The sequence below is a fragment of the Strix aluco genome, chromosome 3 (genome assembly GCF_031877795.1).
Source record: "Strix aluco isolate bStrAlu1 chromosome 3, bStrAlu1.hap1, whole genome shotgun sequence".
Lineage (NCBI taxonomy): Eukaryota > Metazoa > Chordata > Aves > Strigiformes > Strigidae > Strix > Strix aluco.
The window spans coordinates 69,187,372-69,205,772 of record NC_133933.1 but is presented as its reverse complement, the minus strand read 5'-3'; the positions used below and the strand labels follow the sequence as shown (position 1 = coordinate 69,205,772).

The 18,401-nt window shown below is 47.2% G+C and overlaps 1 protein-coding gene across 1 annotated transcript; it reads left to right on the top strand.

Annotated features, from left to right (window-relative positions):
* The first annotated feature begins 7,643 nt into the window (after window positions 1-7,643).
* TCF21 (transcription factor 21) lies at window positions 7,644-10,793 on the top strand. The gene is made up of 3 exons (XM_074820718.1): window positions 7,644-7,731; window positions 8,117-8,569; window positions 10,259-10,793. Exons 2-3 carry the CDS (start codon window positions 8,120-8,122, stop codon window positions 10,346-10,348), a joined length of 540 nt encoding a protein of 179 aa, XP_074676819.1. The 5' UTR covers window positions 7,644-7,731; window positions 8,117-8,119; the 3' UTR covers window positions 10,349-10,793.
* The last annotated feature ends 7,608 nt before the right edge of the window (window positions 10,794-18,401 follow it).

Below are 18,401 nucleotides of genomic sequence, written 5' to 3'. Positions count from 1 at the left end.
AAAAAGAAAGATGACGTGGTGCATTGCTATGGGTGCTGCACTGGGCAGTTCACAGAAGCTTTCCCTGGAATTGCTTGTTCTTCAGGACAGAACATGGCTCTCATCCTGGGAAGCCCAAGCTGGCCCCGGACATCCAGTGTGCATTGGCACCCAAGAAATCTTGTGGATGCTATGTCACACATTTATATCATCTTTTACACTCCGTGGAAATTTCAGTTAATACAGCTCATAGCAATCACATGTACATCTTTGTTCAGTCCTTACAGATCACACATCAAGATATTTCTGTCACCAAGTTTTGGTATATGGTAAGTGGTATGGTATATGATGTGTGATAAATTTGCTATGTAATCCAAATGGCCTGTGTGACAAAGACAGACCTGCCTTATTTTGGTGCAAATTTTGGCTCAGAGAGATCTATTGTGCAGGGTAGGACAAGCTGAAATTATATCGAGATTGAAATAAGGCATCAAAATGAAAATCCTTCAGCTCGCCACAAAATCCTTCCTCACTGTTTTAAATCACGAGGTTCTGAATAACATATTTCTCTTCACACCACCCTCAGCCATCATCTCATCTGATCTTAAAACATAAGTAGATACATATCTCGGTCCCATAGCATTCTTTCTAAAAAAAGGCTGCTTTAATGGTTGGTGCCTTGGAACAGAGACCTTATCTTGCCAGCAGTTTTTAAAAACTTGGCCTTTCTGCTTTGGATGGGCTCAGAGCAGCTATTAGGTGTTGTTTTGTATTTCCCTTCAATTGCACAAGCATGCAGGGCCTGCTAGTCCTGGTTAGCAGAAGCTTTGATGTTTTGTCTCTCTGTTTTCCTCCTTTACCTCCTTTTCCTTCTGGGTTAGTCACACCCAGTTAAGAAACAAATACTCGGCAGTCTGAGCATCACCCCAGATTTGTACACACAAAGGAAAAGAGAGGAGCAGGGAGAGGAAAGAGAGCAAGACTGCCTTCACAGTCTGTGCTTCGGGCTTTTTCTCCCCTCTCTTCTGTAGTTTCAGTTCTCTGGTCCTTTCTCAGTCTCATGGGACTCCACTACAACCCACGTTTATGGTCTGCTTTTTATGCTATCCCCTGGTTGATTTTTAAAGCTATTTATTTCCTCCAAATTACTTAAATAGACTTTTATTATGTGCTTTTGCAATACCACTTTCTAAAACAACACCATTTTCTATATGTATTATGAACTACGATACGCACCATAAAACCAGAGGACTGCATTGTGGCAAAGTGCCATGACCCCACTTTGGGGATGTTCCAGGAGCTCTGAGAGTCACAGCTTGTGAGGCATGTATAAGGCCTGTCAGAGTCAAAAGCAATGCAGAGTGACTGTGGTCTTTCTATGTCACTTGAGTAGGATGTGTAATCTGCTTTCTCCTTTGCCTTGCCAGCTAACATTCCAATTTAAGACTCATCCACAACACATACTATCTTCAGCTAACTACTGTGTTGGGTGAATCCCTATGTGGATAGCTGAATATTAACAGTTTGCTGTTTTATTATATCAGTGGTTTTGGCCCAAATATTTTTCCAGCTATGTACAGCTGTTCCTTTTGATGTCCCTGCAGTTAGGCATGTGTATTTAAAGGTTGAATGTGGCCACCTATAGAACCGGTAACATGTAAAGCTCCCATGACAAATGGAGTGCAGTGAGTCCAACAGCACAAACTGTGGCCAACTTGATCTGCAATAGCATAAAGCAGCCCATGAAGAGTCTGGGTCCCAGCATGTGATGTTTCATTTGGATGGGAACAGAGGACATAGGCTGACCTACTGCATTTAATGATGGATGCTGTGAGCACCCAACTTCCAGAAGCTGTGAGCACTTTAAGTGAACAGAAGTTTCAGAAAATCTGTGTCTACATGCACACATATCATGCCATAAATATGTAAAAGTAATAAAAGCTCACCAGAATAGTTGACATTCTTCCTGCCACTCCCCTGCAAAGTGTTCTTCTTTTCCAAATTTCTCTCTGAAACAAAAATCTTATATTTTCCAAAACTTTATCCAATGTGCTAATTATTGGAAGGCAAAAGAGAACTTATTTCTTATCGACAAGTTTCATCATGTCTTAAAGCCACAAAAATGCAAAGGATTAGCCAACAAAGAAACATCACGGAAAGAGATATTCAAAATAAAACAGTTATGTCTGCACTTTAATCCTTCAGTGATAATTTTGCATAAGATATATTGGCTTTTTTGCATATTTCTCTTTTGACCACTTCATAAAAGAGTCTGTAGTTTACAGTGTCAACTATCTAGTAATATTTCAGAGATGCATTCTGGAAGCAGTGGATAGTAATAGTCCCTGAAGTGGAGATGGAAGAGGATACTCTTCACTGTCTGTGAGTCTCCTTTTGCATAGGAATAAATGTGCATTATAAAACAACCATGACTCAGCCACGTAGGTTTGCTTCCTATAAGCATCCAGAAAAGGAGATTCACTTGCATGTCTGTGAAAAGTTAATTGAAAGTTTGAGCTCAGTGCTCATGTCGAGGATTAGCTGTCTTGTTTCTGCTTCGATAACTTCTACAGCTTACATGCTTCTTGTTTCTGGTATACTCAGCTTCTAGCTGACAGATCCTTTGCAAGACATTGCTTAACACAGCAACAGTACCAGAAACCCTCAGCATAGACCTGGCATAGGAGCGGGAAGTGAGTCACACCAGGATTTGATGCATCCTTCATGATTAGGATACTGACATTGTTGTCAGTATCTCTCTTAGGCATTAGGAAATTTAATCATGACTTGCCATTCTTGTTCATACAGTCTGTTTTGCTCTGTGAGCAGCCCTGCTGATTTTTATGAAGCTACTCAAAGGAAAAGGTACCAGATGGCAAAAGTAAGGGTGGTAGAAATCATCCAGCTATCACATGTACAGGTACTCCCTGCAGCAGACAAGAGCACTACTTATATGTGTCACAGATTTTGTCATCAATGTGACAAAAAGGATTAAAATATAAAATCTGGAATTAACTATTCTGAGTTGCATAAAATATTTTTAAAATATCCACTGAAAAACTTTTTTTGGAATTCCATTTTGCAGTTTCAATTTTTTTGCATTTGTGACATTTCAAGGTTTAAAAAGTCACACGGAAAGGAACTATGGCCACTGCATAACCTTCTACATAAATTTTCTTGAAACTGCAGTTTATTTCCTTTTAAATTTTCTAAGCTGTAAGACTGAAATTTTTTCATTCTAGGTATCAGCAAAACTTTCAGATATTTCTAAATGAGCATAGAGGAAATATTGTTGGTTTTTTTTCCCACAATAAACTATTCTAGAAAACAGTTTCTGAAAAGGCTCTGATTTCTCAGGGTTTTGAAGCAAGACATTGGGATTTCTTGGGCAGGGGTAGTGACGCTCGTATCACATAGAAATATGTGCCTCTTGGGCCAGTTCTCTAGGACAGCCTTTTTACTGTCTTGGCAATTACATTATTTTTTCTCTTTGTGTACTGCATTATGTTATTTATCACAATGTTTTTTACCTTTCAAACCAAAACCATGACTAGAAACAGATACACAGCACTGGAAAGGAGCCATTGGAGGGTTTCAGTGCTCTGTCCCTTCCGAAAACCTACCCCACTGTTGCAAACAACTTTGATCCATTTGTCCAGCACTGTCCATCCTCTGCAATGGACAAGGCAGACTCCTATTGCAAAAATATCTCAGGATTATATTATTAGTAATATTATATTATTAGTATTATTCATATATAATAGTTTATTATTAGTACTATTTCACTTAAGGTATGTAAAAGTATGCTTCTGAAGTCCCTCCACCATTTTATTTAGTTTTCGGGTGAGACCAAGAGTGAGCAGGAGAAATCTCAGCACAACTACTTTTTTTTTTTTAAATTGCAACTTGAAAACACTAGTCTAGTTGTACTTTTATTCCTGATTGCTCTCAAACCTGACTGAACATCAGTCATGATCAGCTGGCTGCCTGTGGGTCACTTCTTTGGTTATTCTCCAAATATAGGAAAACATCTGTATTATACTTGGGTGAACAGTTTTAAAACCAGCTACTGATTATGTTTTCCTCAGCTGTGGGGGATCTGAGGTTTTTCCTGGGTGACTGTTCAATGCACAGTGAAAATATGGTGCCTTGATAAATGACACAGAACATCCAAAAAACCCCAAAAAAAACCCAAGCCATGCCACACAAAATCATGAGACACTTGCAGAAATCTTGGCCTCAAGTTCCAAAGTTGTTTCAAATTACCATGTTATTTCAAGGGAGACAATGCTGGAGGCATAAAAAGTGGGGCTTTTTTTTCCAGGGGGAAATCTGTAATCTTCCATAGACCAGCATAAGCCTACGTGTGACATGTCCCCCATCTGACACCCTTCAGACCAGGCATCCCGAATCTCTGCCCCCAGCACCCCTGGCATGTCCTAAATGACCTTATGGCTTAGTGAGTCTCAATATGTAAAAGAGAGAGGCACTTTCCTGAGTAGTCAGAGCAATGCAGAGAAAAAAGTCATCTACAGGGCAAATCCATAGATTTGTACTGATGTTCCCCATGCCAGTATTTCAACTTCCTTTTTAAAACATGAATGAAGAAGTGAATGTACTGGAAAGGCCAAAAGGACTTTAGCTCCATCTGTCTTTCCCAGCCAGCTATTAACCCAGTGGCTGCTCTGTGGTCCCAGTCATTTAACTGGAGAAGTAAGTAGCCACACCATTGCCACGGTGGCCGCAGCCATCCCATCTTTACCCTTCCCACAGGACTGGGTTTGTCTCCACCCTGTTGGTCTCTACCCCAAACCGGGGTTGCAATTCAGAACAAGAGTCAGGAGGACTGGTCAAGGCAATTCAGGTGAGGGGAGAGGGATTGAAACAGGGAGCCAGATTAGGGGTACAAGCCCTGGGCTTGCAGGAGGGACATAAGGAGCAGGAAGGTTGGAAAATGAGAGGTTCAATTCATGTAACAAAAAAATAAGGAACCAGAAGTTACCCAGAGATGAGAAGATGCAGTTTTTTAGCTCAGCACATGCTGGCCCCTTTGGAGAGGGAAAAAAGGACAATTATGTTGTTAAAATACTGTGTAATAGTCTGCATGCATAAAGGACTCAAAGTACATTATACTACATGTATGTGAATATATATGACAGACACACACACATCTCCACAAAATGAGTACAAAAATGTATCCTGTGTCTCCACAGAAGTGTGTGGTGTGTATTAGATAAATTTTACTGGCTCTGAGAACTCAAAAATATATGTAAGTCAGTAAAAGCTACAAATGTGTGGCAATTCTAAAGGCTCATAACACACATGTACGCATACCTTGATTTTCAGAACGCACATGTAGCAGCATACTAAAGACATTTTTAAGAAGCCAGATCACTCCTTCCGTTTTTTACAACAAATTTTTGGAAATGACTAAAGTAAAGTTAAAAATAAATGCTAGAAAGGATGTAAGCATATACTTTTTTGTTGTTGTTTTGTTCTTCTGGGAGCTTCTGATGCTGAAATTTTGTTGGGGTTTTGTGCTCTCTGGTCATTCGTGCTTAGAGACACAAGCAACTTCAACTTGGTTTTCTGTCATCCTTGCTCCAGTAAGAGTCTTGTAGCTCCTTTTTAACATCAATCACTTGGACTATAAATCTCTGCAATGGAGATGGTCATTTAAATCTCCACCTGCACAAACATCAGGCCTAGAAAATAAGGAGGCTCATAAATCTCCATGTGGGTGATTAGTAATATTTTGGATCTTCAACAAGGATGTTATAAAGAAAAAAAAAAAAAAAGGCAAAGCTAATTCATTAATTAGGACTGATATGCTGACAATCTGTTTAGTTTATACACAGAGAAAACACAAGCAGGACACAGTTAACATAACATGACATTAGAAGTTAGTGAATTCCCAAAAGCCCAGGGCTTGGAGATATGATATCTTAATTGTACTTATCTTATTGTGAGTGGGAAGGTGTTACCTTCCAGTCAAATGGTAAAGAGCTAGTTTAAAGTTTAGATCTGCCCTTTTTCTTCTGGTTTACATAAGCCAAGGAACCAACATGGATCAAGAGATAGGAAAGACTTCCTTGTTAGTTATCAAAAATTACACTCTGCCTCCTGCTGAAACTTTAATCTTCGAACAGTACATAGTGTTTGGCAGACATACCAGCTTTTGGTTGGTTGGCTGGTTGTTTTTTGTTTAATGCTTGCAGAAAACATGATGTGATGCTCACACAGATCAGTAAGAGACTTTCCTGTGGCTCCAGTGACCTTGGATTGACACCAAAGCCACTGCATGCCATGGTCACATCTCAGGATGTACATTTTTGTCCAGAGCTATGTGAATCCTCAGGTAAGTAGATGAATAACTGGAGCTGCTCCTGCAATCAGATCAGTCACTCTGTTCAGAAAGGTCCCATGTGCAGATCATGCCCAGTTCTTTAGTTCCCTGTGATCAAAGCCCAGACTGCTGGGCAACCTGTGAGGTTTCAGGAAGTGTGTGAGGAAAGAAGGAGCTATGGGAGCAAGTTCATGCTTCACTGGCCTCTTTGGGCTCCACATGTGGGTTTAGAAGATTTTACAAGGAGAGGAAGAAGAGCTAGGTCAAGACTAGCTGCTTTTGAAAGCCTGGTCTGCGGAGATGGAATACACATATGCATAAAGATCATAACTGCAGCATACGTCTGCTCATTCAACAAACTACTCAGCAACCCAACACTCATTCACACCAGTGGTAAAACGATTGGGAAGATTTGGCTTCAGTGGTTGCAGAGTATGGCCTAACGCCCTCACTCGCACCGTTCCCACAGAAGGGGCCTTATCTTGCCTCTTTATTCAGGCAAAACTCCCTGACTTTTGAGCATGCATGAACCAGCAGACAAAACGCTCCATGAGTACAGCAGAACGAACCACTGACATCTGCTCTGCAACAACAGGCTGAGAAAAAGGTTTTTTTTCTGTGCAATCTCTACCATCCAATAACCCCCCCGCCTTTTCCTTCGTTTCAGCTCACACCCTCGCCGCCCCATCCACAGCCATGCTGACCCTCCCCAGTAGCACAGTGCTCTTCCTCGGCTCGCCAGGGCTCTGCGGACCGCTGGGATCTCAGCCACCCAGCACACCTGAGGACTGGGCAGTCTCCGGGACACTTACAGCTGGGGGGACTCAAAGAGTGAGAGGGGAGCAAGACGTGTCAGAGGTCACCCAGGAAGAAGTCAGATCCTCCTGCCTCCAGCCCCTGGGCTGTGACGGCGAGGTCCATGCTGCCGGCCGGGCGGTGGAGTGCTCCCTTCCTGGAATACACTAGTAGCTGGACAGGATGCGTTCGCAAATATAATCATCCACAAATCTCCCCCAGATTAGGTTACAGGACAGCGTTTCGACGGCACGCATTACAAAGCTCCCTGGAAGGCTTTGCTGGTGGATCTGCTGCTCTCTCTGCTCATGACCCATTTTGGCTTTCATCAAGAATCATGACACCAGCTGCCTGGGTCATCTAGGAGGCAGGGAGGAGGAGAACAACCCTGGGCTGGAAAGGGAAGTGGGGAAGGAGAAGAGGAGGAGGAGGAGGAGGAGGAGGAGGAGGAGGAGGAGGAGGAGGAGGGGGAGGAGGAAGGGGGAGGATAGAAAGATAGAACAGGGAGAGAGAGAGAGAGTTGCTTTGCTCCAGTTGTGAAGATTTGAATCCCAGTTCCGAGCTCTCGGCAAGGGCTTGCCGAGATACCTCATTCCCTGTCCTGTGCAAAGGTCTGTGATTGGGGATGTGGTGTGCTCAGCGGGCAGGGCCCCTCCCCTGGGCTGGATCCGCCTCTCCTATCCCCCAGATAAATTACTAGTGTCCTCACTAAATTCCTCGGCTTTCTCTCTCTCTCTCTCTCTCTCTCTCTCTCTCTCACACACACACACACACACACACACACGCTCACTCCCTCAAACACGGGCAAAGCGGGGTTGGAGGGCGGGAGGGCACAGATCCTCTCTGGACTGGTATCGCACCTTAGTGCCAGGGGGAGGAGGGAAGGAGAGGAAAATACTGGCGCCCCTTCTCTCCCCCGCCGCCTTGAAGCGGATTTGAAGAGCTGCCCTTCTTCCCCCCCTCCCCCCTTCCCGCTGGTCCTTTGGCATCTTCCAGACCATGTCCACTGGGTCCCTCAGTGATGTGGAAGATCTGCAGGAGGTGGAGATGCTGGAGTGCGATGGCCTGAAAATGGATACTAACAAAGAGTTTGGGGCGTCCACCGAGAGCAACGAGGAGGGATCCAATGGCGAGAATGGCTCCCCTCAGAAGGGGAGAGGGGCCTCGGGCAAGAGGAAAAAAGCTCCCCCCAAGAAGAGCCCTTTAAATGGAGTGAGCCAGGAGGGAAAGCAGGTCCAGAGAAACGCTGCCAACGCCAGGGAGAGGGCGAGGATGAGGGTCCTTAGCAAAGCCTTCTCCAGGCTTAAGACCACCCTGCCCTGGGTGCCCCCAGACACCAAGCTTTCCAAACTGGACACCTTGAGGTTGGCCTCCAGCTACATCGCTCACCTGAGGCAGATCCTCGCCAATGACAAGTATGAAAATGGCTACATCCACCCAGTCAACCTGGTAAGTCACAGCCCGCTGGGGCCAGGGACTTTGCGTGCGTCTGCATGGGGAGAGGTGGGCGAGGAGCTGGGATGGGGCATGTGCGGAGAGAAACTTTCGCTCTGCTTCTCACCGAGAGCCTGGTGCCAGTGGGGTGGCAAGGGGTACTGTGCTGGGGGACAGGGTCCCAGCTGCCCTCCCGCCCTGTGGCCCGAGAGCTGAGCCTCCCAGGCCCCATCGCTGTTCCTAGGATCCACTCCAGGAGACAGGCAGGGCCACGCTGGCCACGGATAGGCAGGGACAGGCTTTACTGCCCCAGGAATGCCTAAGAAACCTCAGCAGGTTGATGGCAGCTTTCTACCTGCAAGCGAGCAGGTATAGAAATTTGGGTAGAGAAAGGTATGTTTTAGGAAGGACCCAAGCCAAGGACCCAGGATTTATTCTTATCCCTCCTCTCTATCCTAACATTTCCTGCCATAATAATCCTCAAGCCCTAGCTGTTTAAAGCCAGAGCTTTTGGGGCTCTGCGCTCAGCCACTCGGATTTGCTGGGTCCAGGACATTTCTCCTATCCATATAAACTGGCAAAGGAGAAATAAATACCCGCTCAGACTTTCCGAGATGGGTGTCTGCCCCAGGCATACTCCACAAAGCCTCCCTGGGCTGTGCGGTATCCCTCCTGCAGCTCCCATCACCCACAGAAAGTTTTCCCGAGCAGCCTGGGGTCTCCCCGCCATACCCAGCTTCCAGAAACATCCAGTTTCCAGCTCTAAAAATATCTGCAACTGATACAAACCAGGGTGGGCAAGATCTGCCTGGGCTCTTTTTAGACATCCAGCCTTTACATTGCCCACACGTGTGGACCCCGCTGGATAAAGGGGTCACAGAGGGGATCTGGGGGTGTTTCACTGGGGTCCGGCTCTGCCTTTTGAGCTCTGGATTCTGGGGGAAAGTACATTACCCGCTGTGTCAGCTGATAAGGGCCTGGGAGATATATTTTTGGCTAAAACCAAAAATCTCAGCACAACATGGGAAAAAAATAAAGTAAAACAAAACCAACACCCAACCCAGATGTAACACCCACACACACACACACACACGCGCACCCCCCCATCCCCCGCACTGAGGCACACCAAAACTTGCCCCCCAAGTCACGGGAGGCCAGCGAGGGCGGCCGGGGGCTCCGGGTGGCTCCCGCGGCCGGGCAGCGCGACGGCGGCCGCGGCGGCGGGGCGTGAGGCGGCTCCCGCGGGGAAGAGCCCCCACGGGGAAGAGCCCCCACGCCGGTCACGACCAAACGCGGGGGGCGGCGCGGCTGCGGCGGGGTGGCCGCGCCGCGGGGACGCGGATGTGCTGGAGCCGGCGCGGCTCCCTCCACCTCCTCCTCCTCCCTCCGTGCTCCCTCCCTCCGTCCCGCCGCTGGTCAGACGGGCCCCGCCGCCCCGGGGACGGCCGGGGGGAGCCCGCCGCGGCCGGGCGGCGAAGCGGCATCAGCCGCCGGCGTAGGGCAAAAGGGGCCTCGGCGCAGCCGGCGGCGACTGCCCCGGCCCGAGCCCCGCTGGGCGCTGCCCGCAGCGGGCTCAGGCGGGGGATGGCGGGCTCGATCCTCCGGGGCGCTCCCGAGCCGGACCCGCTGGCGACAGAAGCGTTGCGATGTGCATTTTTTCCCCTCTGTAACCCCCTTCCCACCCGTGTCTTTTCCTGGCTACAGACTTGGCCTTTTATGGTAGCCGGCAAACCCGAGAGTGACCTGAAAGAAGTGGTGAACACAAACCGCTTGTGCGGCCCGACGGCATCCTGAGCCCCGGCGGCCGGGCCAGCAGCCTCCCGGCGCGGCCGGGCAGCGGGCGGCGGGGCGGGCAGGGACACGCCGCGGCCCCGCCGCTGCCCCGGGGGCGAGCGACGGGGAGAGGTGCTCGCCCGGCGCGGAGGAGACCAAATGTGCCCTAGCAGAGACTCCACCCCGAGAGATCCCGACTCTATTTAACTTTATTAAATGTGTGTACAGTCGAGTGTCCTGCAACAACAGCCTTGCTGGTTCAAGCGCTACTAGAGAAAAGACAGAGATCAAACAAAACCTACCACGCGTGTATCTTTTGTCTGAGACCTGTGAAATATGTAGATGCCTAGAAAAACTGACTTTGACAGTCATCTCTATGAAGTAATTCACCCTAAAGATATATAGATATATTTTCTTCAAGCAGGTTTTGCTCTATTTCCGTGAATAAACCTTCCTTTCCACTGAACGTACTGCGGTGTAATGTTCGTTTCCGACTGTCGGGCTCGGCCGGGGAAGGACCGAGCCTTCGGCGGGGGAAGGACCGAGCCTCCGCCGGCCTCCGGCCGCGCTCGCCCGGCGCCCCGCCGGCAACGCGCCCCTCCGCCCCGGGCCACGGGAGGGCAGAAGGGGAGCAAAAATCCCTGGGGGAGGGAGGGGCTGGGCCGGGACCCGTCCTCGTCGCGGGAGCCCGGCCCGGCCCCGCAGCCCGGCGCCCGGGCGCTGCTGGAGCCGCCCGGGCCGTTCCGCGCCGCTCCGCGGGGAGGGGAGCAGTTAGCTCTTGAAGTACAGTCGGCCGGAGAATCCCCCCTCTGGCCCCGGTCCTCGGTGCCGGGCATTTTTTAACTTAAACGCCTCCCGTCTATCGCTCACCGCGCCCGTGGGAGACGAGGCCGAGGTGAAGAGGAGCGCGGGGCGCTCCCCCTGCCCCGGCAGCGGCCGCCGGCAGCTGATGCGCCAGATCCCACCGCGCTGTTTAATGTTTCGGGGTTATGACCGCACTGTTTACAAGACGTCTTCGGTTATTTATACTGTTATTATTAGCGGAGGGGCTTTAAATTTCCGCTTCACTTGCTCTTTCAATACCGTCCCCCGGTGCCGTGTGATACCTGGGTACTTTCAGGCGGAAAGCAGGAGAGGGACAGCGCCCGGCCGGGGGGCAGCGGGGGGCTGCGGGGCCGCCCCCCGGGCCGAGCCCTCCGCCCCGGCCGGGTTGCGGGGCCCACGGACCCACCCGGGCGCTGCCTCCCCCCGGGCACCCCCCGGGGGCGGGCGCTCAGCCGCCCCGGGCAGCCCTGCGGGCCGGATGATGTTTCTTCTCATCATCCCCCCACCCTCCCCCCCCCGCCCGCCCCGAGTGAGGTGGCGCGTCCTCCAGGCGACCCAAATTCACCGGTCGGGTTCATGCGTAGGCTAGGTTTAATTAAAGCAGCTCGCTGTGAGCAAACATCGGGGCCCGCGTTACGGAAAGGGCCAGGGCCTGCTGCGTCGTCCCAGCGGCTCTGACGGGGAGAGCTGTTTGACCTCCCTCTGTCACGGCTGGATCTCCATCCCGCGCGGTTCAAAGCAAAGCTCCTCGCCTGGCCTCGCTGTCGTGCGTGGGGCCGACTGACCGTGCTGCCCAGCGCCTCGCCTCGCCCAGGCCGAGCTCTGGCCGGAGAGGGGGCAGCGCCGCTGAGCGCAGCTTTGCCCCGGCACTGGGACATTCCTCAGGAATGGCTGTTTTCTCGAGGGGAGACAGACTGGAGCCCTCCAACCCTGAGCTGAGCGCAACTGACTGGTGCAGCAAATGCACAAATACCATTTTAACCACTGGATTTACCCACTGAATTGAAATTAACCGTTGGCTTTAACCACTCAAAATCTCCACTTAAATCCACACTAATGCCTGCTCGAGACTCATAGCAAGGTGCTGGTTTCCTTCTAGAAAGCAGAAGTTGGTAGGCATCTGAGATACGCATAAAACTAAGAATTAAATTCGGAATATTCTCACATGGCTTCTTTGCCACCCTGCTTTGCAGGGCTTCCTGACCGCACTCAGCACCCTCCCCACCCTTCTGAGTTCATTTGCCACCTGAGCTCACTGTTCATTTGCCACCTGAAACACAGCATAGACAAAGAAGGGAGAAATGCAATAGTCCCCCACGAAATGCGAGGGACACAGCCGTGACATGTGCCAAAAGCTGCGATGTAAGCGGAACAGTAAGAGGAGGCTGTAGACACTGTTATTTCTCGTGCTGCTATTGCTATTCACTTTATCTAGCCGTCTTGATTGCAAGCCCCTTGGGGATGAAACTATCCCTCAAGCATCCTCCACCTTCTTCCGTCCATGCCTCTGAGCAGCAACAAACAAAAAGGCAAAAAGCAACAAGCAATAAACAAAAGCAACCAGCAGTACACAGAAAGGTAAATAACGACTTTACTCTGACTGTAAAACAATTAGCAGCTTTATCTCCATTTTGAAGACAATGAACATATTTTCCAGAGGCATTTATGTGGTTGGGAACCCTCAGTCCACTGATTTCTGGTGTAAGGGCACAGCCCAGACTGTACTGGAAGTTGGCTTCAACGGCCCAAGTTTCTTAGATGAATTAAAAGTCTTACCATGTATCTCAGGAGAACAATGAGAGAAATCATTCTTCTGCACTGCTGAGTGCAATTTTACAGAAAAATATTTGCAAATAGAAAATGTATGTTTAGTCTGACTGAGGCAATTGATGATTTTGAAAGGAACTCGCAAACGTGCTAACGGAAAACAGGGGACCCTTTTAAATATTGATGTTAATGATTTTAAAGAAAATATTTTATTTGCTTTCTTGCTTTTCTGTATAAAGAGATGCATTTTAATATTTACCAAAATATACCCTTTCTCCATGTGGAAACAAAGCTGACTTGATTTATCTTTCTGTATCTACATGGATGTAGATGCAGCTGCGTGAGTGTCTGTATACATTCTCCTCTAATAACGTTTGAACTCATTGCCTGATTTCAACTGAATTTGACAGAGGTCTCAAAGATATCTAAATTGCTGTAATTTTTTTTTTTTTTTGTGAAAGCAGGCAGCTCAGTAGAGAAAAGAAAAAAACCTTTAAATTCTGCAACTAAAGGAAAGGTTTCAACATGAACTCAGCCCTTATCAGAGGTATCAGAGCATACGGAGCAGAGTGCCAGCTGTAGATGAAGCTTCAAACACTGCTTCAATCACAGGATACAAGTTCATAGAAAACGTGCTTATGGACTTATGTGTTTTAAGATAAGAACTCTCTAAAATTAGTTTAGTCCCATCTGATTTTAATACTATTATTCTTTTTTTTTTTTTGAAGGAAACCCAGTTCCACCCAACTACTTCATGACCATTTTTCAGTTCAGCTAGAGACTAGAAAAACCCTTTCTTTGCAGAGCTGCACTCAGTGCTCTGGCTCCTGGGTTTGGTGCCCACGTTGTACTGCTTCACAGCAGTGTGCACAGTCCGTAAGGTCTTTAGGAGCAAGCATTTTTCCATCCCTTATAGAAAATACATTTTAGACTTATCTTACCCTCTCGCTGGGTTGGAAATCTGCCAGTCTGAAACATCAGCGTAGCAAGAAAGCTGCTTTGCAGACACCTGCACAATGCCTTGCTGTCCTGGGTGCTGACTGGGGCAGCGAGGTCACAGTGATGGTCGTGCCCCCGAGCTGCAAGTTGCACAAGGAGAACATATGCTAGACAGGTCACTCTTTAAAGTGCCTCCATGGTCGAAATTCCCAGCTCACCTTGGAAATTAAAAGACACAGAATATCTGTGTGGTTTCTTCTGCAGGGAAGCTGGTTTGAACCCTGGATATAATGACAGGATCACAATCACAGGTTTGTTTGAAACACTTGTATGAGTAACTCCACAGCTGTGTCTGCCCAGAAAGACAGGCTTCCTTGTTAAATGAATCGCATGTATTTTTCAAAAGGCAATCTTTCCCAAAACCCCATTGTCATTGCCTTTCATTATTATTTGTAGCTAAAAAAAATAAAATAAGCAAAAGACATTAGCTAATTGCAGGTAATAAAGAGAGCAAAACTCACATATATCTGGTGTACAAGTGGAGGGTATCATCTGATAAAAATGGAGGGTATTTCTAATTTCTGTCTGGATATCTGAATATAGATTATCACTCATAGTCTCCCAAAAGGGACGAGTTTTCAAAAGAATTGTCAATAACATTGAAATGAAATTTTATTTCAATGAAATTGAGATCTGTGGCAGCAAACAACAGAGTATTCTGCAATTTCCATGTATATACACACCTAGAAAAGCCTCCATAAGAATTTCTCCCTACAGCCAGCGATTCAAATTGGCCATGTTCATTGCTGGCCCATGTAGCACTGACTATTCCCGCGTTAAGGCTGCGCTGCTAAATGCAGGCCCACAGGGTAGATACAACTTTGTGCTCACTATTCAGCTGTGGATTGCTTCATGCTCTTCAGCCCAGTGTGCTTTATGGATGGGAAGTGGCACAACCAGTAATAATGGCTTTTTTTTGTCTCTAGTGCTTCAAAGCTACTGGTGTGTTATGGCTTGGTGAATTTCTGCAACCCTGAGAAGATAACTCTGACCTAAATTCCTCCGGGAGGAATGGGGAGAAAAATCATGAGTTACCTTTGCAAGGACTGCTGCCGGCAGACTGCAAACCCAGTAAAGTTCTGCAAGTAACTGATTTGTCTTCAGTTCACTTCAGACACGGGTGTATCTGAGCTAGCTGTATAAAAACAACTTTGAGTAGGCCTAGGCATGCAGTCATCGCATTTCCCAAATGCGGCGTGGACATACCCTAGGGTCACAAGAATCCCAAGATGACGCATTTTCTTGCCTTAGGGTTTTGCCCTTAAACTGAAACTTGTAAACAGATGAAATGCATTTTTAAGCCGATGCGCATGCGTGCACACAGCTACACCGTCCTTGCATGGGGAGTGGAGAGATCCAAACCCCCCTGCAAGGAAAAAAAAAGATCATAACAAAAGTAGGAGAATAAAAACCAATGTAAATCATTCCTTCACTTTAAATTCTAAGAGGCCAATTTCCTTAAGCAAGGAGAAAAACACCAACACTTATTTACATCTCAGACTGCTGTGTAAACTATAAGACCATATCTGACTGTAAATATGGATTATCCACACATTCGAGTTTTCTCTCCGTTGTTTACACACTGTTTAAGAAACGGAGATCAGAAACACTAGGGAAAAAAGGGAAAGGGACAGCTACATGTCCAGGAGACAAAAGGAAAGGGGGGAAAAGGCATAGAATAATTCCTCTTCCTCTGACTACTACTGCTCAGTGCTTGTGAAAGGATGGGCTGGGGAAGGGACAAACTATCAGCAGCTCCATCACGGCTGGGTGGAGCCAGACCACCGGGGAGATGGAAACCAGGAGGTTGAAAGCTGCAGCTGCCTTCTCTGGGAGGAACATCTGCGAAATCCTGCACAGCAGCATCAGGGGAGGCGGAGTGGGCACAGGCAGCAAGCGTTCCCAGGGATGTGCTCACACAGATAACTGTCCCACCGGATGGCTTCCCAGGCTGCTGTGGCAGCACTTCCCTCCCCCGTCAGGGATGAGGCAAAGACCATCGGGTGCGACAAGCAATCCAAGTGTCAGTGCGGCCTCTTGCTTCAGCATCCTATTTCTTGTGATGCTTTCTGACGGCCCGGCTGACCAGAATGGGAACAGTTCTTCCTCACCGATAACACGTTGTTTTTTTCTTACATAGGGACTTTTGTATCACTGGCACCTCAGAGTCAACGCAGAAATTAAACAGGACAGCAGTTACCTTGGAGCACTTGCCGCCACCTCATGACCAAATGTTTTTCTATAGGAGGTTGTTATCATTATACAGATGGGAAGAAAAAGAGGCGCAGAGCAGACGGCTGTCTGGCTGAAGGGTCACACATAAGCTTGGTGTAGGTTTAGGGCACCAGCTCTTCTGCTGCACAAACTTATGAGCTGTTCTAGGCATGCTGAAATCGCCAGGGCTCTTTGCTCTTTGGATTCAGTGTAAAGATAGGAATGAGAAGGGTGTAGGGAATGATCCTCTCTCTCAGGCTGTATATCTATATCTACACTTGCTCGTATAGCTAAAACAGGCTGTGGACCATCATCTGGCTCTGAGAGCCAGTGCTGTGGCCGGGGTCACATCCACACATACCTGCGTTTTATTCTACTCTCACCAAAGGGTAAGAACAGTCCCTGGCACATGCTATTCCCAAACTGTGCTTGGACACTTTGTGGGAGAAAGTTAGTCAGACAGGCCAAAGGCATGCTAAGGACCCTGCTAACAACCAAGCACTATGAGAAATAAGCCTTGACCCTCTTTTATTTATCAGTGTCACTGCAGCCTTAGAAGCTAGAGCGATAAAGGTACTTGATGCCTTTGTCTCACCCCACCCTTGTTCTCTTCTTGTTTTCTCGGTCAACCTGCTATCTTGTTTTATGGGTCAAAAATTTTTAGTGGGGACCCCCTTTCCTTTTGTATCTCATAACTTAATATATTAAGACTAGAGGTCACTAGGAGCAAGAGGCCAAGTTCAAGAACAAACATAACATGAGATTTAAACAACATTATATTCTAAATTATGACACTGAAAACCCCTATTCATTTGTTGCCCAACTCTACTAGGCTCTGCAGTTCCCCTTTTACCTGAGTTCTGAGCTCCCTGATGCCAAAATTTGATATATGCTCTCAGAGTATCTCTTTCTCACCATTGCCAAGCAGCTCCATGTTACTAGTATCTTTTTTAATATAAATACAAATATAGAAAATAATATATATTATAAAATTAAGCAGAATGTTTGAATATTGTGGAGCTGGTTGAAGTACCACTTACGGCAGGGAGATAACAGTTTAACAGTGCTGGCATGAGTTATCATACTGTACATCATCAGAGAAGTGCGAGAAGGCACATTTGAGTTCAGTTTCACCTTATAAACTAAGACCTGGAGCAAAGGGTTCCCCCCCGACTGATCTCCTGCCACAGGTTTAAGTTTGTTCCCTGCTGGCTGCCAGCTTGGGAGATGTCTCATAATTAACCTGCAGTATTATACACATGTAGCTGTTGACCATTCCACAAAATGTCATTTCTATGGAATGTGAGAGATACAGCTTGCTCCTAGGTACCTCCTCTTCAAAGACAAATACTTCAGTACAGTCCTCTGCACAGAGCCCACAGTACTTAAGATGCAGCTGTATAAAACTCCTCATCTAGTCTTCACTGTGGGCTGCCTCAAGGGGCCATCCAGCTTTCTTCTCTCACCCCTACACTTTCCCACAGTCTACCTTGCAACTGGACCTTACACGACTGAAAATGAATCATGTGAAAATGCAAAAATCCAGATAAGCAAGCATTTGCTTCAGTTTGATGAGTGATTTTTTGACAGAACCCTGCAGTTAAGAGCTGAATAACATAATGAAATTACATCTTTGTTCACTCTCGCTGATATAATTACAGAACAAAAATATATGCAGTGTCCTAAACTTTGGATATCCTTATTTTTACTGTACTAGTACTGATGGTCGCAAGCAGCCCACAAATCCACTCTGCAGAATGTCCAAGCACAGGAAACAGCTTCCCCACACCTCCATCTCCTCTTTACTTCCCAAACGATGGATTTGAGAAACAAAGGCATAGGAAAATGAAATCACATAGTAAGGAAGCAACAGTGTCAGAAATGGCCTCTGTGCCTTCCCTGTTTGATGTCAGCACAGCATCTGGTAAGTTAGAACAAGCAATAGCGAGAGGCAGATGAGGACACAGTTCCTGCAGGTGGGAAATCCTTAGCATTTCAGTCATACTAGTGGTGGAAGCCACGGAGAAGAGAGTTGCACAGAGAGATTCAGACCGGGAGGGGGAGAACATAAGGACAGGATAACCAGTTTTGTAACTAGATAGGTGTGGAATAAAATTGCACACACAACTGATAAACTTACACGTCAAATTAAGTAGGTGCCCAATCACCTTATTTGCATTCCATGTTAATGTGATCATAACTACTTGCATACATTTTCACATTTTGCAAATATATATTTAAAGAGGCAATCTTCAGAACATGTCCTAGA

What these genes read in the sequence shown, in the direction of transcription:
- TCF21 (XM_074820718.1), top strand. Translation starts at nt 8,120, where the DNA reads ATGTCCACTGGGTCCCTCAGTGATGTGGAAGATCTGCAGGAGGTGGAG. An exon ending in ACATCCACCCAGTCAACCTG is followed by an intron (nt 8,570 to 10,258) that starts GTAAGTCACAGC and finishes TCCTGGCTACAG; the next exon opens with ACTTGGCCTTTTATGGTAGC.